Below are 25,956 nucleotides of genomic sequence, written 5' to 3'. Positions count from 1 at the left end.
GACACATCATAGGGATGCGGTGAAGTTAATTTTCCTTTTCTTTCTCAACACAAATACCGCACTGTAAAGTTCCCCCAGAACAGAGACTTTGTTTCCTCTAACTCAATCAATCATTTACCTATTCATTCTTGCATCCATTCAAAAAGCAGTTATTGAAAATCAATATATACTAGGCTCTCTGCTGGTCATCAGGGATAAGGAAACGACACAGGCCCCATTCTCAAGGAGCTCACAGTCACATCCGAGTCACACAAACAATTACCACACAATCTGATATGCTGCTCAGATGAGGACTGGATGAAGAGAGGTCATGGAAGGAGGCTTCCTGAAAGAAGGGGCCCTGTCACAGCAAGGACTACTAAAACAGTTCTGCTGTTAAGGATGCCAAGAACGAATGAATAAGGAAATGAGTGAATGAATTCAATTCAGCTCAAAAAATATTTCTTAGAAGATCCTACTGTCCGAGGCCTTGTGCTCTGAATTGGGAGTGTGCAGATGAGCAAGGGGCAACTCAGGCCTTTAAGGAGCTTCCAGTTTTAGTGGCAGATACAAATATCTATAAACAGGTGTTCCAGTGCAATGTGGAGGCTCCATGTGTCAGGTGAGCTCCTGCTGCAGGAGGGAGGTGGACAGTGGCTCCAGGCTGCATTAGTGAATGAAGGGGGTCTCTAGGTTCTTAGTGCAGGTTTCCTAAAGTGAACTCACTGAAGCTTGAATATAACCAGTAGATGAATAGGGGTCATTGACAGCTTCTAATCAGAGGAATGAAATGAAAAGTGTTAGTCGCTCGGTCGTGTCTGACTCTTTGCGATCCCATGGACTGTGGCCCGCCAGACTCCTCTGTCCATGGAATTCTCCAGGCAAGGCTTCTCGACCCAGAGATCCAATCTGGGTCTCTCCCACTGCAGGCAGATTCTTTACCACCTGAACCACCAGGGAAGCCCCGTAAGAGGAATAAAAGGATCAAATCTGTATTTGTTGGTAGGCTAGAGGAAGGAAACGGGAAGGGAAAACTAAAGGACCCCGGCGAAGAGGCTGAATTATGAATAGGAAGGTTGATTAGGAGACAGAATTTAGCAATGCTTGCAATTACTTTGGGAGAATATGTAAAGAGGATAGACGGCAATCCAATGAACCAACACTCCAAGCAGCTGGGAGAGGAAGCAACCGGCAACGGTCCTCTTAAGAGTCAGAGGAGATTTAGCAGACTGGTGTCCTGGGAGCCAAATGAATAGAGAAGGCAGCGACAAGGAGGATCAAGAACGGGAAAGCGGCTGCGTCCAATGCCGTACAGAGGTCACAGGCGTCTGTGGCTTGGCAATAAGTGGCCTTTGCCTGGGCAATTTCTGCGGTCAGAGGTGACGGCGGGAGCTCCACGGCAATAAATGAGGGAACGCGGGAGGAGAAAAAAGCCAAGGTGAGGCGACCAATGAAGAGACCCTAGCGCGGTGCCCTCACTCGCCCTCTGGAATTTCCAAGGCCGGAGTCGGGAGCTGGTGTAGTGAAAGGAACCTTCCCAGACAGGCTCTGGATGCCGCCTAGGAAACCTGTCTGCCTCGCAACCCTTAGGTAGGCGCAGCTCCAAGGTCAGGGTCACCTCAGGCCTCCGCCACCCGTCACCTTGACGACCAACTGGAAAAAAAAAAAAAAGGAAAGAACGGAAGTAGTCAGATCATCTCGCGATATCTGGTGCGCCGGCGCCGTCGGCCTTCCGGACTTGGGACAGGCGGCTGGCTATCGCGAGACTTGCCTGGGGGCGGTGGGGGAGGGGCTCTGAGCGCGGGGCCCGACGGTCCGGAAAGCTGGAGCGGCTGCTGCTGGCGGGGGAACATGTCGGAGTCAGAGCTCGGCCGGAAGTGGGACCGGTGCTTGGCGGACGCCGTCGTGAAGATAGGTGAGGGGCTCCTCGTCGTGTCCGGCGGGCGCCGCCGGGAGCCGAGTCGTCGGCTCTAGGGCCCGCTGACTGGGAGGGTGGAGGAGAAGCCCCGTGAGAGGTCCACTCGGCGGGTGAGAGGTCAGGCCGTGCGGCCTGTTCCAGCCACTCAGGCCGGGGCTCGGGGCCCCCGGGGCCCTGGTCACTTGAGCGGGCTGGGGGACACGGGCCATAGGAGCCTGGGGGCGCTGCCCGAAGTGGGAGGGGTGCAGCTGCAGCAGCCCCGAAGAAGCGGGGGTCGCGTCGGCAGGCGGCCTGAGAGTTGCCGGGCTCTGCGAGTGGAAGCGGCGTGTGCAGGGGGCACAGGGGCCAGGGGCTGGGGGTTCTCCCTGGGGTCACGGCTCTCTGAGGCCACGTTCCTCCCCTGCTGAATCAAAAGTGCCTGCCGAGAAGGTCATCTGCAAGCCTTTTATAGATTCTGCCAGGCCTCACGTGGGTCGCTGCCATTCCCGACTTGGAACCTGATTTATCAGCCTCGGAGTAGTTTGAGGCCTGAAAGCGGGGACATTGGTGCTGTTCATCTGGAAGGAGAATCGACTTGGAAAATTAAGAAGCCGATTGGTCCTTTGTGAGCCCGACGTGTAATTCGTGTAGCCTTTTAACATGCGCTCCGTGAAGTCAGTGCTCGGAGGGGAGTTCAGTTCAGTCCGACTCTTCGCGACCCCGTGGACTGCAGCACGCCAGGCCTCCCTGTCCATTGCCAACTCCCGGAGTTTACTCAGACGCATGTCCATCGAGTTGGTGATGCCATCCAACCATCTCATTCTCTGTGGTCCCCTTCTCCCGCCTTCAATCTTTCCCAGCATCAGGGTCTGAATAAGGAGTCAGTTCTTTGCATCAGGTGGCCAAAGTATTGGAGTTTCAGCTTCAGCATCAGTCCTTCCAGTGAATATTCAGGACCAATTTCCTTTAGGATGGACTGGTTGGGACTTGGAACCTGATTTATCAGCCTCATAGTAGTTTGAGGCCTGAAAGCAGAGACATTAGTGCTGGTCATCTGGAAGGAGAATTGACTTGGAAAGTTAAGAGGCCGAGTGGTCCCTTTTGAGCCCATCTTGTCACCTGGTGTAGCCTTTTAACATGTGCTCCACGACGACACAGACTGTAAAGTCAGACTGTGAAGTCAGTGCTGGGAGGGGAGAGGAGAACTCTTTTGCTAAGTGCCAGACTCTGTGCTCAGTGTGCAGCTTAAGTGAAGGAATTTGATCAGGGCCTGGTGGTGGTTTAATTGCTCGGTCGTGTCCGACTCTTTGTGACCCCGTGGACTGTACCCCACCAGGCTCCTCTGTCCATGGGATTTCCCAGGCAAGAACACTGGAATGGGTTGCCATGCCCTCCTCCAGGGGGTTTTCCTGACAGAGATATTGAAACCGGGTCTTCTGCATTGCAGGCAGAATCTTTACCAACTGAGCTATGAGGAAAGCCCATTGATCAGGGCCTAATCAATGGCAAAGTTGGGAATTTAACCGAGGTATTTTGGCTTCACGTCCCATGCTTTTCTTCAATACTTTTATTACCTGAATTCGATATTTTTGTATGAAAATCTTAAAAAGAGTATTTAAGAGGATTTAGGATTGTGCTATTGAATGAAAATATTGGAAAAGAAATAAAACTGTAAGCAGGGATGTTTCCTGGTTCATTCACTGTTGTAGCTTCAGCCCCCAGAAGAGTGCTTAATAAAAAATGTTGAGAATGAGTCAGTAAGTGAATTTATCACAGCTTTCAGTTCACCACTTACCAGCTGTGTGATTTGGGGCAAGTTATTTAACCTCTCTGTGCCTGCTTCCTAATTTGTATTGAGTAAATTGGCCATAATATTATTACTGTCTTACAGAGTTGTTTTGAGAATTAAATGAGTGAGTTTATGTAGAGGCTTAACTGTGAAATGGGGATTAAGAGACAGATTTACCTAAAAGGTTGCTGAATGTTGAAGGACAGAAAAGTATACAAGATATTTGCACAATGCCTGGCACTTACTATGTAGTCAGTAAATAGCGATAGTAATAATTGTTGATGTTAGTATTATGCCACTGATGATCAGGCTTCTCAGGTGGCTCAGTGGTAAAGAATCTGCCTGCCGACGTAGGAGATGCAGGAGACATGGGTTTGATCACTGGGTTGGGGAGATCCCCTGGAGGAGGAAATGGCAGCCCACTCCAGTATTCTTGCCTGGACAATCCCATGGACAGAGGAGCCTGGCGGGCGACGGTCCACGGGATCACAGAGTTGACCTGACTGAGCGTGCACACACACTGACGATCACCTGAGGCGGTGAGGAGTGTGTGTCATTCATGAGTGGGACGTGGGGGTGGGGCACACAGGTGGAATAATTAAATGAAGCATGAAGTGACGCTCAGCTGTGTCTGAGTCTTTTTGACCCCGTGTACTATACAGTTCGTGGAATTCTCCAGGCCAGAACACTGGAGTAGGGAGCCTTTCCCTTCTCAAGGGGATCTTCCCAACCCAGGGATCGAACCCAGGTCTCCCGCATTGCAGGCGGATCCTTTACCAGCTGAGCCACAAGGGAAGCCCAAGTGAAGCATGGTGATATGTAATTACAGATGAAGATTAAAATGAATTATTCCAATTCTTTGCTGTAGAGCTGTTATTATGAATCAGGTAAGTGCAGTGGTAGGTTGGGAGAAATGGGCCTTTAGCAGAGCTTTGGATAATAACTTGGATAGTTAGGGAGAGTGGAAGAACTTGAGCAAAGGCTGGTTAAACTTTTATGGAGGAGGAAACTGAGGCAGGGAGAGGTTAAGTGGCTAGAAGTGAGGAGCTGGGGTTAGCACCCTGGTGTTCCGATTTTAGCACCCACTCCTCCCTAAAGAAGGCTGGCTTGAGTGGAGTCAGAACTGTGAAATATCTTAGGGAGATTCTACTTTTTCTTGAAGTGTTTTGAGTTGCCTTTGGCTTTTTCACATGCATTCTGCATATTCACCACCTCTGTCTTTAAAATCTGTTACTTTCTGCTCCCAGGGCTCAGTAAGGTGAGGCTGGTGGGGGACTGTGAGCTAGTTAACACATACATGCTGAGCTGCGGGCCAGCCAGTGGGCAAGCAGAGAAGCAGAAGGCATTTCACTGCCCTTAACAGGGAACTGATGTGATGTGAATGGAATTTTGCTATGATTGTTCTGGCAGTGTTTTATACAGAGCAAATCAGGAGTAGAAAAAGCTGCGAATGTGAAGTGAAAAGTCTGAACTGTTAGACCAGAAAGGAGTGGGTGTATTTGAGAAACTTCACGAACTTTTCCCTCCATTTATGGAATGGAGATAGTAATACCCACCTCCTAGGCCATCACAGTGCCAGGTACATACCAGGAACTTAATAAATGCTGTTTTCTTTATCTTCTCTCCAACTGGGTTAACTTTGTCACATTCTGTTTCTTATAATAAGGATGACTCCAAGGTTAGAACTTGGTTGATGTCATTGATCAGAAATTGGAAGAAAAGCAGGAGGGGTGCATGTGCACCTCATTCCACTCAGTTACATCTGGGTCTTAGTAACTGACCGTGTGAGATGGCAGGAGAGAGACTGGAGGGGGAAGAAAAGCTCATGATTTTGGGGGTTTTTCTGCTTACATGGTCGGATTTGTTTGAGAATGATGAGGTTGAGAGGGGTTTTTTTTTCTTTCTTTTTTTTTTTTTTTTTAAAGATTTTACTTGTGTGTTTTTGGCTGCGCAGGGTTTTATTGCTACGTAGGCTTCTCCCTGGTTGCGGTGAGCAGGGGCTGCTCTCTAGCTGCGGTGTGCGGGTCTCCTGCAGTGGTTCCTCCTGCTGAGCCGGGCTCTAGGGCGTGCAGGCGTCAGTTTCGGCACGTGGGCTCAGGCTCTAGAGCGCAGGCGCAGTAGTTGTGGCGCGCGCCCTGAGTTGCTTTGCGGCAGGTGGAGCCTTCCTGGATCAGGGGTCGAACCCACGTCTCCTGCGCTGGCGGACGGACTCTTTACCACTGAGCCACCAGGGAAGCCCCTTGAAGAGGTTTTTAATTTTGAGGGAGAAGCTGAGTTCAGATTTTGAGGAGCTATCCCTTAAGTAATGGACTTCAAGTAAGGGTATATGAGAAATGCAGAGTGGAAGTGTAATTCTGGGAGGCTTCCGTCTAAGAGGATTGAGACTGGGGGATGAACGCTCTTCTGTCGTGAGTGTTTTAGTTTTTATTCCTATAGGCAGTGAGATTATAGAACTCTTGAAACCTCTTTGGCTGCCTGCTTTTCTGATACTTCAAAATGGAGATGGAGACTCAGGGAATGGCAGCCTGCCATAAGATAGAGGTTTGGTGGAAGACGTAGGTAGGGAAGAAGGGCCAAGGCAGGCTCTCAGCTGCATGTGGATACTTTCGTATTTTCTGCCTTGAAAGGGCCTGAAGGGAGGTCACGGTGAAGGACAGCTCCCTTGGTGAGCACTGCTCTGTTTGGCTCCTTCTACCTAAGTGTTTTCAGTCTTTTCCCACTGGTTTGCTGAAAAATGAATGTTTTATTATTATTATTATTTTTTTTTTGCCATGAACTGTTGTTGCTTTTTTCTGTTTTTAATTGGAGTATAATTGCTTTACAGTGTTGCATTCGTGTCTGCTTTACAGTGAAGCTCATCAGCTGTACATGTGCTTGTATCCCCACCCTCCTGCCCCTCCCTTCCCCCCAGCCCCACCGCCAGGTCCCCACAGAGCCCCCAGCGAGCTCCCTGTGCTGTGCTGCAGGTTCCCACCAGCTGTTTACACAGGGTAGAGTGAAAAATCGGAGAAGGTAATGACACACTACTCCAGTACACTTGCCTGGAGAATCCCATGGACGGAGGAGCCTGGTGGGCTGCAGTCCATGGGGTCACTAGGAGTTGAACAGGACTGAGCAACTTCACTTTGACTTTTCACTTTCATGCATTGGAGAAGGCAGTGGCAACCCACTCCAGTGTTCTTGCCTGGAGAATCCCAGGGACGGGGGAGCCTGGTGGGCTGCCGTCTATGGGGTCGCACAGAGTCGGACAGGACTGAAGCGACTTAGCAGCAGCAGAGTGAAAAATGACTGTTTCCATTGCTCATGTGTAGCCTAGATATTGTACAGCTGAGTTAAAGAGCTTTTGTAAGCATGTACTTTCAGTTCAGTTCAGTCGCTCAGTCGTGTCTGACTCTTTGCAACCCCATGAATTGCAGCACGCCAGGCCTCTCTGTCCATCACCAACTCCCGAAGTTCACTCAGACTCACGTCCATCGAGTCAGTGATGCCATCCAGCCATCTCATCCTCTGTCGTCCCCTTCTCCTCCTGCCCCCAATCCCTCCCAGCATCAGAGTCTTTTCAAGTGAGTCAACTGTTCGCATAAGGTGGCCAAAGTACTGGAGTTTCAGCTTCAGCATCATTCCTTCCAAAGAAATCCCAGGGCTGATCTCCTTCAGAATGGACTGGTTGGATCTCCTTGCAGTCCAAGGGACTCTCAAGAGTCTTCTCCAACACCACAGTTCAAAAGCATCAATTCTTTGGCACTCAGCCTTCTTCACAGTCCAACTCTCACATCCATACATGACCACAGGAAAAACCATAGCTTTGACTAGACGGACCTTTGTTGGCAAAGTAATGTCTCTGCTTTTGAATATGCTATCTAGGTTGGTCACAACCTTCCTTCCAAGGAGTAAGCGTCTTTTAATTTCATGGCTGCAGTCACCATCTGCAGTGATTTTGGAGCCCCCCGAAATAAAGTCTGACACTGTTTCCACTGTTTCCTCATCTATTTCCCATGAAGTGGTGGGACCGGATGCCATGATCTTCGTTTTCTGAATGTTGAGCTTTAAGCCAACTTTCTCACTTTTCACTTTCACTTTCATCAAGAGGCTTTTTAGTTCCTCTTCACTTTGTGCCATAGGGGTGGTGTCATCTGGATATCTGAGGTTATTGATATTTCTCCCTGCAATCTTGATTTCAGCTTATGCTTCTTCCAGCCCAGGGTTTCTCATGATGTACTCTGCATATAAGTTAAATAAGCAGGGTGACAATATAGAGCCTTGACATACTCCTTTTCCTATTTGGAACCAGTCTGTTGTTCCATGTCCAGTTCTAACTGTTGCTTCCTGACCTGCATATAGGTTTCTCAAGAGGCAGGTCAGGTGGTCTGGTATTCCCATCTCTTTCAGAATTTTCCACAGTTGATTGTGATCCACACAGTCAAAGGCTTTGGCATAGTCAATAAAGCAGAAATAGATGTTTTTTTGGAACTCTCTTGCTTTTTCCATGATCCAGCGGTTGTTGGCAATTTGATCTCTGGTTCCTCTGCCTTTTCTAAAACCAGCTTGAACGTCAGGAAGTTCACGGTTCACGTATTGCTGAAGCCTGGCTTGGAGAATATTGAGCATTACTTTACTAGCATTATTTTATTAGCGTTACCTTACTAGTGTGTGAGATGAGTGTAATTGTGCAGTAGTTTGAGCATTCTTTGGCATTGCCTTTCTTTGGGATTGGAATGAAAACTGACCTTTTCCAGTCCTGTGGCCACTGCTGAGTTTTCCAAATTTGTTGGCATATTGAGTGTAGCACTTTCACAGCATCATCTTTCAGGATTTGAAATAGCTCCACTGGAATTCCATCACCTCCACTAGCTTTGTTCCTAGTGATGCTTTCTAAGGCCCACTTGACTTCACATTCCAGGATGTCTGGCTCTAGGTGAGTGATCACACCATCATGATTATCTGGGTCGTGAAGATCTTTTTTGTATAGTTCTTCTGCGTATTCCTGCCACCTCTTAATATCTTCTGCTTCTGTTAGGTCCATACCATTTCTGTCCTTTATGGAGCCCATCTTTGCATGAAATGTCCTCTTGGTATTTCTGGTTTTCTTGAAGATTCTCTAGTCTTTCCCCTTCTATTATTTTCCTCTGTTTCTTTGCACTGATCGTACTTTAGGCACAGGTTTTTTAAGAAAACTGTTCTTCAGGGATTTACTCTGAATCTTGAGTGATGTTCTCATATAAATTGTCCTATAGTAAGAGCTACTTTTTTTTATAAATACCCCCTCCCTTTCCTATCATAGGGAAAGCAATTTTATTTCTCCCATATTCTGGATTTCAAATACCTATTTATTTGCGTGTAATAGGAGTGTGTGGGGTAGAAGATTCCTAATATGGTTGACCTGGTGTATTGAGCCTGTTGAATCACGGAAACAAAGCGCACGCCTGCCTGTACCCGGCGCGGCAGGCGTTGCTCGTGGCACGTCTGTTTCTGTCTTCTTTCCCACTCCTTTCTTTCCCTCGCTCCCGCTCACATTTACTTTTCCCTTTGGCCTCCATTCTTACTCCTGCTGCTGCCACCCATATGCACTGTCTAGTTATCCATCGCATCACTAATTTTTAATAACTCATATCACCATCTGAAATTTGCAGTCTGCTTCTTTACTTGATTGTCCCCCCACCCTAGAATGTAAGCTTCATGAGAGTCAGACTGTTTTGTTCACTGTTGACCCCCAGCCCCTGGCATACAGGAGACATACAATAATTATTGCTAAATGAATGACATGGATTGCTGAAAATTTTGTAGACTCTATTCTCTGCCCATACTTGCTACCCAGTATGTTTATTAATTGAATGAATCAGCTCTTAAATTTTGAAATTTCCAAGTAAAGTCGATTTCATACGAATTTCTGCCAGTTCATACTTGGATCACATGTGCTTGTACTCTTGGAACTTTTGCCAACTTTTTAAATTTCATATGGGCATGTAAATTAGTGTCAGTAATAATGAAGTAGTATTAGAAATATTTGGGACTAGTCAACGCAGAAACGTAAACCAGAGAGCACTTTTTATTTAAACAAGGAGAGGGTGGTGTTGGTTTAAGCGGTAGTGCCAGAGCCTCATTGCAGGAAGTGAAAAGCGAGTGAAGAGTATTAAATATTACGTTTTATGAATAGCATGTTCCGTTGGTTTTATGTGAATGCGTTGTCAATAGTTTTTGCTAATTTTATGGATTTAAGTTTTACCAGGTTTATTGAATGCTCCGGTTTTCTTCCGCACTTGGCTCTCGGGCTGCGCCGTTTGTTTTTCTTGTACATTCTGAGTAGTTAAGTCTTGTGTGCGCCCTCATGAATGGATACCCGTTCTGCTGGTGAGACTGGCAGGCATGCATAGTGCTTACATCAGAGTCTTAGCAGTTCTGGCACGGGGCTGACGCCCTCACTTTGTGCTTGTCACTCTGGACTGGACAGGAGGGTCTATTTTCTCTTGCCCAGTGAAAGTGAGATTCCAGGAGATGAGAAAAATCAGGGTTGTGAGACTTACGGAGGTCCTTCCTTGCAAGTTGAGAATTTCTAAGCCCTGAAAGTGTAAGTCATGGAAGCGTTGTCATTGCCCTCAGAGTCCTGTTACAACTCACTCTTGAGCACATAAGCCCTGAGCCGGCAGCCTGTGACCTCGTGACCACGTTGATGTCCGTATGACAGGGGCCAGGGCCCCAGATTCGCTGGGGGAAGCTCTGAGGAAAGTCTTCCGGCACTTCATGATGCATTTGGAGGCCAGGCTCCTCTGTCCATGGAATTTCCCAGGCAAGAATACTGGAGTGGGTTGCCATTTCCTCCTCCAGGGGATCTTCCTGACCCAGGGATTGAACCTGGGTCTTCTGCATTACGGGCAGATTCTTTACCATCTGAGGCACCGGGGAAGGCCATTTGGAGGCCTGCGGAATCCTTAACCTGTCTTGAAAAGCTGTCTCGTTGGTTGTAGTTCCTCCTCCCCCACCATTTCACCCCACTGTGAGACCAGAGTAAGGAATATCTAGTACCTAGTCCACATGTGGGCTGGGAAATCTGCAAGAGAGGAAAGAGACATCTTGCCTGTGAAAGGGGTTTCCCAGCACCCTGACTTTCCTGAAAAAGGCTGGCCTTGGAGGCCGGGTGTGTTAAGCATAAGGAAAAATGCGAGCTGTGGACATTTATAAGCAGCCCCTAGAATGTCTTCCCGTTAATGGACTGTGATAGCCTTCACATACTTTTCCTTTTCTTTTTCTTGATTTTTTGCATTAGAAAGAAAAGTACCATTGAGGACCTCTCTGTGTCTTAGTTTTCTCAGTTATAAAGTGGCAGTTGTTACAGCAGGGATAAAGTGAGGTAGCCTTTGCAGAGCGGTTGGTACATTACCTGTACTTGGTAAATACTTGCTGCAGGCATTGAGTGAAGGGTAGCAATCGTAACTTAAAATAGGGAACACATTTGCTCTGAATGTGAACACTGCGGGTGGCGTGGAAGTCTGACAATCGGTATTTCAGTTTATATACATAATAGTAATTATTAATGTATATGTCCCCAAACAGTGGAAAGTCCCACCCTTCCTGAGGAAAATGAAAAGCAGGTGGTGACATTGGAGTTCAGTCTTACATACTATGGAGGTGTTCAGTGGGCGGAATGGGTGGAGGTCTGTATTTCAGGCCTCAGAAACTGTCCAGGAAAAGCCCCAGAGGAGAGAGAGACTTTGGCTCCTTCCGGGAATGATGATAATGCCTACCATTTACTGAGCACTTAGTGTGTGCCACACACTGTGGTAAGCTTGTAACATTATCTCATTTAATCTTCGTAATGTTGCGAGGTGTTTTCCCCTAATTTTTTTATTGTGACAAAATGCATATAATGAGATTTACCGTCTAATGGGACAGGTAAATTAGGAGTTTGAGATTAACACATATACGTATCACTATGTACAGTATGAGCAGCGAGATCCTACTGTGGCACAGGGAAGTATATTCAGTGTCTTGTAATAACTGTAATGGAAAAGAATCTGAACACACACACGTGTATAAAATGGAATCACTTTGCTGTACACCTGAAACTAACACAACTACCCTTCAATAAAAAACTTTTAATTTAAAGAAAAACATGAAGCTTACCATCTGAAGCATCTGTAAGTGTACCATTAGATGGTGTTAAATACGCTCACGGTGCTGTGCAGCCGACACCATCATCTGTCTCCATAATGCTTCATCTTGTGAAACTGGAACTCCGCCCAGTTAACAGTAACTCTCCACTCTCAGGCCCAGCCCCTGGCAACCACCACTCTATTTTCTGTCTCTGTGATCTTGACTACTCTTAACTACCTCGTGTAACTAGAATCCTACAGCATTTGTCTTTCTGAGATTGGCTTATTTTGTTAAGGGCTTGCCTGGTGGCTCAAATGGTAAAGAATCTGCCTGCAGTGTGAGAGACCCAGGTTCAATCCCTGGGTTAGGAAAATCCCCTGGAGAAGGGAATGTCTTCTACCCTCTCAGTATTCTTGTCGGGAGAATTCCATGGAAAGAGAGGAGCCTGGCAGGCTACAGTCCATGGGGTCGCAAAGAGTTGGACACGACTGAGCGACTCACACTTTGACCATTTCACTTTAAAGTGCTGCACTCAACATGTCAGCCAATTTGGAAAGCTCAGCAGTGGCCACAGGACTGGAAAAGGTCAGTTTTCATTCCAGTCCCAAAGAAGGGCAGTGCCAAAGGATGTTCAAACTAGTGTACAGTCACACTCATTTCACGTGCTAGCAAGGCTATGCTCAGAATCCATCCAAGACAGGATTCAGCAGTACATGAGCCAAGAACTTGCACACGTACAAATCGGGTTTTGAAGAGGCAGAGAAACCAGAGATCGAATTGCCAACATTTGTTGGATCGTGGAGAAAGCAAGGAAGTTCCAGAAAAACATCTACTTCATTGACTATGCTAAAGCCTTTGACTATGTGGATCACAACTGGAAACTTCTTAAAGAGATGGGAGTACCAAACCACCTTGCTTGTCTCCTGAAAAACCTGTATGCAGATCAAGAAGCAACAGTTGGAACCAGACATAGAACAACTGTCTGATTCTAAATTGGGAAAGGAGAATGACAAGGCTGTGTATTGTGACCCTGCTTATTTAACATCTATACAGCGTACATCATGTGAAATGCCAGGCTGGATGAATCACAAGCTGGAATCAAGATTGCCGGGAGAAGTATCAATAACCTCAGATATGCAGATGATACCACTCTAAAGGCAGAAAGAGGAACTAAAGAGCCTCCTAATGAGGGTGAGAGAAAAGAGTGAAAAAGCTGGCTTAAAGCTCAATATTCAGAAAACTAAGATCATGGAATTCAGTTCCATCACTTCATGGCAAATAGATAGGGGGGAAAAAATGGAAACAGTGGTAGATTTTATTTTCTTGGGCTCCAGAATCACTGCAGATGATGATTGCAGCCACGAAATTAAAAGACCCTTGCTCCTTGGAAGGAAAGCAATGACAAACGTAGACAGCATATTAAAAAGCAGAGACATCACTTTGCCTACAAAGGTCTGTCTAGTCACAGCTATGGTTTTTCCAGTAGACATATATGGATATGAGAATTGAACCATAAAGAAGGCTGAGCACCAAAGAATTGATGCTTTTGAACTGTGATGTTGGAGAAGACTCTTGAGAGTCCCTTGGACTGCAAGGAGATCCAACCAGTCATTTAGTAAAGGAAATCAACCCTGAATATTCATTAGAAGGGCTGATGCTGAAGCTGAAGCTCCAGTTCTTTGGCCACCTGATGCAAAGAGCTGTTGCGTTGGAAAAGACCCTCATGCTGGGAAAGATGGAAGGCAAAAGAAGAAAGGGACAGCAGAGGGTGAGATGGTTGGGTGGCACCACCAACTCAGTGAACGTGAATCCGAGCAAACTCTAGACGGTAGCAGATGGAGAAGTCCCTGAGGTCTCCAAGTGTGGGACACAACTCTGACTGAACAGCAGTGGCGGTTCTATTTTGAATTGTTTGAGGACCTGCCATTCTATTTTCCACAGTGACTGTACCATTTTGTATTCTTAGCAACACTGCCCATGAGTCCCAGTTTCTTCACATCCTCAGCAATACTTGTTTTCCTTAAAAAAGTTTTTATAGTAGCCATCATGATCAGTTTAGTGTAGTATCTTACTGTAACTTTGATTTGCGTTTCTCTAATAATTAGTGATGACAAGTGCATCTTTTCATGTGGTTATTGGCCACTTGTGTATCTTTGGAGAAATGTCTGTTTGAGTCCTTTGTCCATCTTTGAATTGTTGTTACTGCATTTAGGATTTCTCTGTATATTCTTATATTAATCCCTCATCAGATCTGTGATTGGCACATATTTTCTCCTGTGTATGTGGGATGCCTTTTGGCTCTGCTCTTACCTTTTGGTATACAAAATTTTAAAGTTTTTATGATGTCCAGTTTGTCAGTTTTTGTTGACTGCTTTTGGTGTCTGAGCAGCAAAAAAACGCCTCTATTTCTCCTCTACTCTCGTACTCATGGTTCTTCTAATGTCGGCTGTATGGGTATTCCACACCAGGCTGTTCTCTGACACTAGCTGGGTGTTCGATAACACAATTCAGTTTTGACACTAACAAGACCGCACAGAGCCTCCGGGCTCAAGGCTTACGTCCCCTGAGAGTCTCGCTTCAGATGCCAGTCACAAGTCCAGATTGTTACCGGTGCTTTTGACCGGCTGTGAATCAGAGGTTCCCGTGCTTACCTCCTAGTCATCAATAACTTGTTAAGAATGGCTCACAGAACTCGGGAAAACCACTTACTTACTAGGCTTCCCTCATAACTCAGGTGGTAAAAAATCTGCCTGCAATGCAGGAGAGCCGGGTTTGATTCCTGGGTCAGGAAGCTCCCCTGGAGAAGGAAATGGCAACCCACTCCAGTATTCTTGCCTGGAAAATGCCAAGGACAGAGGAGCCTGGAGGGCTACAGTCCATGGGGTCACAAGAGTCGGACACGACTTAGCGGCTAAACCACCACCACCAGATTACCAGGATACTAAAGAATAGGAACGCACAGCCAGGTGAAGAGAGGTCCCGAAGGGTCCCGTGCACAAGAGTTTCTGTTTCTGTCGAGTTGGGTGTGCCTCCCTCCTAGATGTATTCACCATCCTGGAAGCTTTTAGAACCCCATACTTTTCGGGTTTTTCAGACGCTTCATCACGGAGCCATGATTAATCGTTAACTCAGTCTCTAACCCCTCTCCCCTTCTTGGAGGCTGAGGGGTGGGGCTGAAAATTCCAAGGGTGGCCTGCACTTGCTGGTGGTCAGCCCTCATCTTGAAGCTATGCAGAAGCCCATCAAGAGTTGCCTCATTATAGGAAAGGACGTGTCTATCACCCAGGAAGTTCTGAGCAATTTAGGAGCTCTGCCAGAAACTGGAGGCACAGACCAGTGTATTTATATATTTTTTCTATGATTTCATATCCAAGAAATCGTTGCCACACCCAGTGTTGTGACACTTTTGTCCTATGTCTTTTTTTGCGTGCGGATATCCAGTTTTCCCAGGACCGTGTGTTGAAAAGACAGGCCTTTCCTCACTGAATGGTTTTGGCACCCTTGTCAAAAATCATTTGACCATTTATGTTCTTGTTGTGATCTGTAGCCCTTCAGGCTTCTCTGTCCATGGACTTTTCCAGGCAGGTATACTGGAATGTGTTCCCATTTCCTGCTCAGGGCGTCTTCCTGACCCAGGGATCAAACCCACGTCTCCTGAATCTCTTGCATTGTAGGCAGACGGATTCTTTTACCACGGGATCACCTGGGAAACCTTGGCCATACCTGCAGGGGTTTATCTCTAGGCTTTCTAGTCCATTGATCTGTCTTTATGCCAGTACTACACTGGGTTGGTCGTTTTGTTTTTTTACTGTGCTGTTTGACTTCTGGGATCTTAGTTCCTCGTCCAGAGGTTGAACCCAGGCCCATCAGGGAAAGTGCTAAATCCTAAGCACTGGACTTCTAGGGCCAGGACTGTGCTGTTCTTCTAACTGTAGCTTTGTAGTAGGGCTTCCCGGGTAGCTCAGCTGGTAAGGAATCCGCCTGCAATGCAGGAGACCCCAGGTCAAATCCTGGGTCAGGAATTTCCCCTGGAGAAAGGATAGGCTACCCATTCCAGTATTCTTGGGCTTCTCTGATGGCTCAGACGGTAAAGAATCTGCCTGCAATGCAGGATGCCTGGGTTCGATCCCTGGGTTGGGAAGATCCCCTGGAGGAGGCCATGGCAACCCACTCCAGTATTCTTGCCTGGAGAATCCCCATGGACAGAGGAGCCTGGCAGGCTGCAGTCCACCGGGTCGCAAGAGTCGGACACGACTGAGTGTCTAAGTACAACACAACGCAGCTTCGTAGTAAGCTTTGAAATCAGAAATTATGTCTCCTGGTTTGTTCTTTTTCAAGATTATTTTGGTTATTCAGGGTCCCTTGAGATTCCATATGAATTTTAGGATAGGTTTTCTGTTTCTGTAGAAAATGTTGAACGTTTGATTTCAGAAAGAGCCCTGCAGTAGCACGAGGAGAATGAATTGGGAAGGGCCAGAGAGAGGGCAGGGGATGGGTTAGTATACTATTGCAAAGTCATGTCAGAAGCGACATGATGAGAGGTTAGCGGAACTCAGATCCAAGATGAGGGCAGGAGTAGTGGAGGGAGACAGAGGCGATGGCGGCAGCAATGTTTACAGAACCTGATGTGGCAGTTCACCAGCCGGAGTCGCCAGGGCTGACGTCAGACCCGTGTAAGTGGAGAATGGAGCTGCGGTTGACAATCAGGAGAGGCAGGAGGGGAGCGAGCCCAAGTAACATTTTGCAGTTAATTTATTCCTGGTATGTCTTAGGTTTGCCTCTGGTTGTATGCAGCTCAGTCAACAGAGATGGAAGTTACTGCCGTGTCATCGTTCATCTTCATGAAAAGAAAGGTTTTGGCCTTGTTCCTTCCATGCTAAGAGAGTATTTAGGACAGTAAATGGTTTAGCAGCTGAGCTACCTTAGAATTAATCAGCAGTTTTGTGTGTTCATCTGGTAATCAAGTAAAAGTGTATGTAGTTAAGTTGATTGTTTAAGACCATTTTAATGTTAAAAAATATACTGAAAGAAGCAATTGGATAGTCATGGAAAAAGAAAGCAAATTATTGTTTTTCTTTAAGTATCAGTTCATCTGATAAATGTGGGTTACCACGAAGTGTTGGTGGCCCACCAGAAAGTGCCCTTTGGTAGCCTGTGTTTGCAGACTGATCCCTCTCCATGGCATGGAGTGGTATCAGTTAGGCTAAACTGAAATACTTCAAAGGCTTCTGATTGTTTATAGGTTTGGTTTCAAATTAGTACATGTTAGTTGTTGAATTAGTAGTCATATTTTGTTTGTTATATGTATTTCTAAACAATGTTTGGAAGCAGGAATCCTTTTTCCACTTGCGGCAGGATTGTGAACAATGGAACGCTGTGATCTTGCTAGAGGAGGATTTTCTGTTAGTATTGTAGAATAATGTAATTAGGCCCTATATGGAACTCGAAAACAGATTTGAATTTTTGTTCTGGCTGTGGTTTTATGCTTTCCTAAAATGTGGCCTGAAACAGTTTATTAGTAAATATGCTGAATTGCTTTTTCTGGCAAGTGCATTTCAGTATCGAATCCAAGTAAAAATACAAATATTTACTTACAAAAGTCGTTTGGTGTGGTAATAATTTTACCATGGCCATTGACCCACTAGTGAAATGTTAGGGCATTACTAGATTGGGTCCTGTTTATTTAAAGGCCAAGAGAGGGGAGAAGAGAGGAAGCTGACACTAACCGAGTGCCTGTTATGCCATCAGACTTGGCCCGCTGTCATACTCTCCTGTTTCTACTCTCCGAGCAGTTCAATGAGGAAGCTTATTTATCTCTTGTTCCAGCAACAAAAATAATGCTCAGAGGTACTTGTAGAAATTGAGAGATTCATTCAAAAAATCCATATGAAAATGTAAACAACCCAAAACAAAGCAGAGAGGTTTTTTATTTTTGGCCATGTCAGGTGGCGTGGGAGGTCAGGGATTGAACCTGTGCCCCCTGCAGAGAACATGTGGAGTCTTAACCACTGGATAGCCAGGGAAGTTCCCAAAGGGATTTTTAAAAGAGAAACATTTGGAAGACTAACGTTACCTGATGTCAAGACTTACTGTGAATCTTGAGTAAACTGGACGGTGTGGTGTCGGAGAGAGGGATGCACGTGGACACCAGCGGGGTCAGCTGGTGTCTAGGAGTAGACCCTGAGTGTGTGGGGCGTTCACTGTGTATTTACTTTCGGTCGTGCTGGGTCTTTGTTGCTGCACATGGGCTTTCTCTAGTTGTGGCGCGTGGGCTTAGGTGCTCCAGGGCATGTGAAATCTTCCTGGACTGGCGGATTCTTCACCACTGAGCCACCAGGGAAGCCAGTCAATTTCATTCTTGACAAAGATGCCAAGGCAGTTTAATGGGGAAAGTAAAATCTTTTCAACAGATTGTGCTAGAGTAACTGTATCCATGTACAGGGAAAAAATATACCTCATTATCATACATAAAAATTAACTTAAAGATCACAAAGCTAAAACTAGATAATTCTAAAAGAAAGCTTAGGAGAAAAAGTTTTGTGACCTTGAATTCAAAAAAATTTTCTTAGATCACAGAAAGCAAAATCACAAAGAAAAAAATTATATGCTGACTGATCAAAATTTTAAACTTGCTCTTTGAAAGACACCATTAAGAGAACAAAAAAATTGCTTGTTTCAAGAATAAATAAAGAATTCTTAAATTTCATCATAGCAGTAAGGAGATAATTCATTTAAGAAAATTGGTAAAATGTTTGAAAAGATTCTTCACAAAATAAGTTATACTAATGGCAAAAAAAAAAGAAAAGAAATTAACATTAAGGTGTGGGGATGTGCAAATTAAAATCATAATGAGATACCACTATATACCGATTAAAATAGTTTAAAAGACTGATAACATTAAGGGTTGACTAAGATACGGAGCAACTGGAATTCTTGTGTACTCTTGATGGGAAGGTGCAATGGCAAAGCCATTTTGTAAAACTGGTAGTTTCTTATAAAGTTAAACATACCATCCACTCATTCTACTCCTGGGTATTTATTTACTCAGGAGAAATGAAAACAAGTTCACAAAAAGTCTTGTATATGAATGTTCATAGCAGCTTTATTCACCATACCCCCAAGTGGAAAGAACCCAGATCTCCATCAACAGGCGAATGGATTAGCAAATGTGAACCATCCATAGAGTGGACTAGTCACTAATAAAAAGGAACATACATACAAAACCATGTATACAGCAACATGTATACATTTCAAAATCATTATGTTGAGTGAAATCACACAAAAGAGTATGTACTGCATGATTCCATTTCTATGTAAAATTCTAGAAGATACAAACCAGTCTGTAATGACAAAGTAGATAAGAGGAAAAGGGTAGAGAGAAGGCTGGACTGCAGAGGGTCACAAGGGAACGGGGGTGGTAACAGTACTGTTTCCTGATTGTGGTGGCAGTTTCCCGTGTGTGTGTGTGTGTGTGTGTGTGTGTGTGCGCGCGCGCGCACGTGCGTGTGTGCAGCTTCCAAACTCACTGAGTTTTACACTTTAAAAGGGTGCAGTTTATTCCACGTAAATTATACACCAAAAAGTTATTTAGAACCAAAAAAGAAAAGTGAAATGAAAGCAAAAAGGTGAAATATACCCAGTGTTTGTGCAGATATAAGCAACCAGAACCTTCAGACTCAGCTTGTGGGAGCATGAATCGGTGTGAATACTGGGAAGCTGGCGATGTCTCCTGACGCAGACTGTGTGCGCATCTCATGACAGAGCAGCTCCGTGCCTCGGTGTGTGCCCGGCAGGCGTGTGTACATGTGTTCACCAAGTAACTTGTACTAGAACGTTTGTAGAACTTACCTAGGCATAATAGCGCCCACTGGAAGCTACCCAAATGCCCAGCAACAGAATGGGTTAGCAAATTGTGACACGATGTAATTGAATACTGTAGAGCAGTGATAATGAACAGACTGTATCTATCCATAGCCAGTGGTGGGCCAAAGCACATGCTCTGAGACTCTGTTTATGTAGGTTTAAAACCAGGCAAAACTACACTGTGCTTTGAGAAGTCAGAATCTGGTTACCCTCAGATGGAAAGTTTTGACTAGGAGAGCCCAAGGCAGACTTCTGGGGGTGTTGGGTATCCTTTGTTTCTTGCTCTGGTTCTGGTAACATGGGTGTGTTTAGTCTATGAAAACTCATTGAGTGGCACACTTAATTGCGCAGCTTTATGTATATATGTTATAGTTCATGAAAAGTTTTAAACAGACATGTACTGTCACAGAAAGGTGTCCTGATAATCATAAAGTGAGAAACGTAAATTTTAGAACATCTTGTGTGATAAATGATCCCGCTTATATAAATGGAATGATGAGCAGTAAACTTAATCCAGATTCCCTCTTGGGAGTAATAATGATGCTTGGTGCGGAGAACCATTAACTTTGTTGTAGTTACCCTAAGTTGCTTCAGTCGTGTCTCTTTGTGACCCTATGCATCATGGCCTGCCAGGCTTCTGTGGTTGGGATTCTGCAGGCAAGAATACTGGAGTGGGTTGCCATGCCCTCTTCCAGGGAATCATAATGTAAGCAAAGAAACAATGAGAACAGTTTCTGTTCAAAACATTTATTTATTGAGCTGAGTTGGTTCCTGTAGTTGAGGATTATGAATTTGTTGTTCAGTTGCCCACTCGTGCCTCTGACTCTTTGCGACCTCATGAACCATAGCACACCAGGCTTCCCAGTCCTTCACTGTCTCCCAGAGCTTCCTCAAACTGATGTCCATCAAGTCGGTGATGCCATCCAACCATCTCATCCTCTGTTGTCCCCTTCTCCTCCCACTTTTAGTCTTTCCCAGCATCCGGGTCTTTTCAAATGAGTCAGCCCTTTGCATCGGGTGGCCAAAGTGTTGGAGTTTCAGCTCCAGCATCAGTCCTTCCAGTGAATATTCAGTAATCTTTAAATAAATATCTTAAGTCTAGTTTTGTATTTAATAGAGTAGTTTAAAGTGAAAATCTCTCTAAGCTTTTCACTAACTTTGAAATTACATTCAGTTCAGTTCAGTCACTCAGTCGTGTCTGACTCTTTGCGCCCCCATGGAGTGCTGCATGCCAGGCTTCCCTGTCCATCACCAACTCCCAGAGCCTACTCAGACTCATGTCCGTTGTGTTGGTGATGCCATGCAACCGTGCCTGTCAGTGACGTTTCTCCTTGATTGACAGGTTAATGGGCTTTGCTCTTGTTGGATGTGATACACCATTGTTGGCTTTCCTTGGTTGGCCCCACTTGAATAACTTCAGTAAATCCTTAGACTTATAGAACTATCCATTATTAGAGCTGGTAGGAACTTTAGCAGTTCATTTGGTCTAGTGTTGTTTTTTATTTAATTTTTATTTGTTTATTTTATTTATTAATTTTTATTTTAAATAAGTAAATATTTTATTTATTTATTTTGGACCTTTGTTGCTGTGAGGGCTTTTTCCCTGTGGCAGCGCCGGGCCTCTCAAGGCGCGGGCTCCTCTTGTCGTGGTGCGGGGGTTCCAGGGCGCCAGGGCCTCCGCAGTTGCGGCTCCTGGACTCTGGGGCGCGTGCTCGATAGCGGTGGCACCCGGGCTTAGCTGTGCACGTCCAGGACGTGTGGGATCTTTGTTCCCCCGACCATCAAGTGAACCCGCAGCCCCTGTGTCACCAGGCGGATTCTTAACCACTGGACCGCTGGGGAAGTCCTGAGAAAGTGAAGTGCTTTTTAGATAGCGGGATAGAAATAAGAAATAAAGGATAAAGAAACAAATAAAGGAAAAGAGTGTAATCATTTTGGCAGCACATTCACTAATGATGCAGAGAAGATTAGCATGGCCCCTGAGTAAGGATGGCACACAGATCCACGAAGCGCTCCATGTTTTAAAAGGGGGAGGTACAAATTAGAAAAACTGGAGAAGAATATGGGATATGAAAGTATGGTCAGCCTTAATGGATGACGGGGAGCGAGCTGGGTCTGGGGCGAGGGCGGGCGGGCGGGTCACAGTGTGCCAGGCGCTGTCTAAAGGGAGGGCCTCCATCAGGTTGCTCCAACTGTGGATCTTCAGGTAGAAGTTTAAAGCTTTCTGTTAGTAGTTAGCAGTGTATGTGGGAGGAATTGAAATGCATCTCATCACTTTTTACTTCAATTTTCTTTATCCAACCTAAACCTGTATTAGGTTGCTTCGGATAATTTATAATTATTGTAACACTGACATAATTGTTGATGGATTTGTAGATCTACTTTACTTTGGCAAATGTTTATGAGTTAGAACAAATGTTTCTGGTTGTCAGAACCTGCACATATAAAGTACTCAAAATTCCTGTTTGATAGATAGATTTTAAATGATTAACTGAAGCATATGATTTGAGCAGCATAATTCACTTTTTACTAGGAAAGTAGTCCTAAGAAAGTTGCTAGTTTCTTGGCATCATTTCAGGTGACTAAATTGAAGTTAACGAGTTGTAGGAATTTTTGTTTTAACCATTTCCGCATAAGCCTGTATGTGAGCTCACAATATCCCTCTCTAATTAGAAGTAAAAACGCAATACGTTGCCGCTCTAATCTCACTTGTCCTGGCATTAGAATAAATGCTACTAATCATAAGCTTTCCCAGAGGAGATTGGCTGTGACCATTGAAAAAAACCCCAATGTTTTTCCCCTGTTCAACTGCAACTTGAACTTCATTTTATTTCAGCTCATATCTTTTGGAAGACTTTTCTTCTTCACTCAGTATATGAAAACTAAAACTTTTATTTCTTAATGTATGCAAGTCCAGTGATTTGGAGAGGTTTATTTATGGAGTTTTGAAGATTACTGATGTCTTTAAGAAAGACGGGTGGTGGTGTTCAGTCACTGAGTCATGTCCGACTCTTTGCAACCCCATGGACTGCAGCACGCCAGGCTTCCCTGTCCTTCACTATCTCCTGGAGCTTACTCAAACTCATGTCCATCGAGTGGGTGATGCCATCCAACCATCTCATCCTCTGTCATCCCCTTCTCCTCTTGCTGTTAGTCTTTGCCAGCCTCAAGGTCTTTGCCGGTGAGTCAGCTCTTCACATCAGGTGTAGAATACTACTGCAATAGAAAGTCAGCTGGGTGCTGCTTCCTAAACCTCATAGTCTTGGCCACCCTGAGAGAACCAAATTGAACAGCAAAGAAGTTGTTTGCTCATGGAAGACCCCCGCATTCAGGCAAGTCATTGCCACACTTTTGTGAATGCTGATCTGGGATAGTAGTCACCATTGGCACCAACAGTATGTTAAATGCAAAACCATTGGTATGTTTAAAACATATTTGACCCCCGTTTCCATCTCTGTGTATCTCTGTCCATGACTTAGCTAAGGATTCCTTAGCTAAGAATCATCATTAAGTGTGGTCACTCCCACTTCCCAGAAGTTCCTAAGCCCTGGTCAGAGTCCTGCCTTAACCTGTCCTGCTTACCTTTAGTACTGTCTCTTTCATTTCTGCTAAGCATGGAATACACAGAGGAGAGAGGGCTGTTGAGGAGAGACCAAAGTATGTAAGATCACGGTTTTCAGGCGGATGGCAGAGAAGAGAGAATCTGAAGTCTGGACGTAGCTCCCGCCTGGGTTACTGTCTCTGTCTTTGATGGGGCTTTTTCAAATCTGTCCTCATTGCTGTGAGTGGGCTGCTGTAAAGCACACATCTGATATGTTGTTTCCCTGCTTGGTTTCTGTCATTGCTTCTCTGTGACTTGTAATAGAGACCAAGATCCTTCACTCCAGTTCAGTCGCTCAGTCGTGTCCGACTCTGTGTGACCCCATGAACTGCAGCCCGCCAGGCTTCCCTGTCCATCACCAACTCGCGGAGTTTACTCAGACTCATGTCCATTAAGTTGGTGATGCCATCCAACCATCTCATCCTCTGTCCTCCCCTTCTCCTCCCGCCTTCAGTCTTTCCCAGCATCAGGGTCTTTTCAAATGAGTCAGTTCTTCACATCAGGTGGCCAAAGTATTGGAGTCTCAGCTTCAGCATGAGTCCTCCCAGTGAATATTCAGGACTGATTTCCTTTAAGATGGACTGGTTGGATCTCCTTGCGGTCCAAGGGACTCTCAAGAGTCTTCTCCAACGTCACAGTTCAAAAGCATCAATTCTTCGGCGCTCAGCCTTCTTTATATTCAAGATCCTTAGTTTGCTGTCAAAGACTGTCTTTCTGTATCTCCTAACTCACGCGTGGTCATTTGGCAACCAAGAGCTCCTTGAAGTCTTTCTCTTGTCGCCTTCTCTCCCACTCCCTTCTCTAACCCTCCGGGGGGCTTGGGTGCCCTTCTCAGTGCCTCTGGCTAGGTCCAGACTTCAGATTCTCTCTTCTCCACCATCTGCATGAAAAATAGGACCCTACATACTTTGGTCTCTCCTCAACACCCGTCTCCCCTTTGTGTATTCCATGCTGAGCAGAAACAGCACTTCCTGTTTCCTCATTGTACCTTGTACCTTGGGTTTCTAATTATCAGTTGATTCCAGCGCTAGACCGTGAACTTAGAGTGGAAACTTGTTTCCTGGGGCCTGGCATAGTGGCTGGCACACAGTGGGTGCTCAGGTCGTGTCGTGAAGGAAAAGCCGACACAGAATGTTGGCTCGGATGAATTTTGGAAGGTTGTTTCATTTCCTTTGGTAAGTCATGATGATTATAATGGTTTTCATGTCTCCGAGGAGGCCATACTGGTGGCAGAGGAATGTGGCAACTGAAGACCAGGTCTCTGGAGTTGGATGGTCTGGTTTCCAGTCCCAGACATGTGACCCGAGGCACGTTACTTCACCAATCTGTGTCTCAGTTTCCAAGTCTGTAAAATGGGGCTAATAAGAGAAGCTTGTTAAATGTGAAGGTTAAATGAGATAATTGAATCGTGGCGTCTAAGTGCTTAGCGAATACTCTTCACTTTATTTGATATGGTTTGGTGTTCATGAAAACATTGTCGATATTGCGTTTGTATAAATCAAGTTATATTCTAGCTTTATTAAGGGAATTTTGTATTAAAAGGTTATTTGATAACTTTTAAATAGCACCAATGTTTTTATAATTATCCAGGTAGAAGTTCTCTGCAATTTCTTTGACAGCCTTCCCCACTGCACTCCCCCAAAACCCCAGATACACATACACACACTTAATCAGTTGTTAAATCCTGTAAATTTTGCCAACAAAATGTCTCTTCCTTTCCAAGTAATCCTGCACACCTTAGTCGGATGACTCTTCTAAAGCATAGTGTCAGTCGTGTTTTGCCTTTTTAAAAACTCTTCAGGGAAGCCCAGCCTGTTGGATTAAGTGCCGTGCAGACTCCTTGGCCCACCTCCTGGTTCTTCAGAGGCTCCGGCCCTCTCCAGCCTTGTCTCCTGCTCCCAGCGGCCCGCCTTGAGCTTCGGCGTGGCCACCCTCCCCCGTTTCCCGGCTCGAGCCCTGCTTTTCTGCAGCCACTGGGTGGGGGGTGTATCCCCCCCGCCTCAGCTCTGGCTGTTGAAAGTCTACCATTTAAGGCAACTGAAATGCCACCTTCTTCTTGAAGATTAAAAACACAACAGCAGCTTCTCAGCTACACGTGCGCCCGCCTTCCTGTGGACGGGCAGCGCTCTTCCTCTCTGAAAGACAAGATTCGCTTTTGTTCAGTTTTCTGGATACCTAACTTGTTACTCCTTCCTGAGCCCAAGCTTGCCATGGAAGAGACTGTCTTATTTCTTATTCTTGTTGAACCCAGTATTCTTTTTATTTTTTGCCAAGTTTATTTATTTATTATTTATTTTAATTGGAGGCTAATTAGTTTACAATATTGTGGTGGTTTTTTTATACATTGACGTGAATCAGCCATGGGTGTACGTGTGTCCCCATCCTGAACCCCCCTCCCACGTCCCTGCCCATCCCATCCTTAGGGTCATCCCAGTGCACTGGCCCCGAGCACCCTGTCTCATGCATCGAACCTGGACTGGCGATCTGTTTCACATATGGTAATATACATGTTTCAGTGCTATTCTTTCAGATCATCCCACCCTTGCCTTCTCCCACGGAGTCCAAAAGACTGTTCTATACATCTGTGACTCTTTTGCTGTCTCGTATATAGGGTCATTGTTACCATCTTTCTAAATTCCATATATGTGTTAATATACTGTATTGGTGTTTTTCTTTCTAGTTTACTTTGCTCTGTATAATAGGTTCCAGTTTCATCCACCTCATTAGAACTGATTCAAA

General features: G+C 45.4%; 1 protein-coding gene and 1 pseudogene across 1 annotated transcript in view; both read left to right on the top strand.

The window, feature by feature from the left end:
* The first annotated feature begins 1,196 nt into the window (after window positions 1-1,196).
* Window positions 1,197-25,956, top strand: part of MICOS10 (mitochondrial contact site and cristae organizing system subunit 10) — a 38,567-nt gene continuing 13,807 nt past the window's right edge. The window contains exon 1 of the mRNA XM_027521918.1: window positions 1,197-1,894. Coding sequence (XP_027377719.1) covers window positions 1,831-1,894 — 64 coding nt within the window. The 5' untranslated portion in view covers window positions 1,197-1,830. The remainder of the gene's footprint in view (window positions 1,895-25,956) is intronic.
* On the top strand, window positions 21,542-21,640 carry LOC113881511 (annotated as a pseudogene).

Source organism: Bos indicus x Bos taurus, chromosome 2 (assembly GCF_003369695.1).
Source record: "Bos indicus x Bos taurus breed Angus x Brahman F1 hybrid chromosome 2, Bos_hybrid_MaternalHap_v2.0, whole genome shotgun sequence".
NCBI classification, from domain to species: domain Eukaryota; kingdom Metazoa; phylum Chordata; class Mammalia; order Artiodactyla; family Bovidae; genus Bos; species Bos indicus x Bos taurus.
The sequence above is the reverse complement of the archived record's forward strand: the minus strand, read 5'-3'. Positions and strand labels throughout refer to the sequence as shown.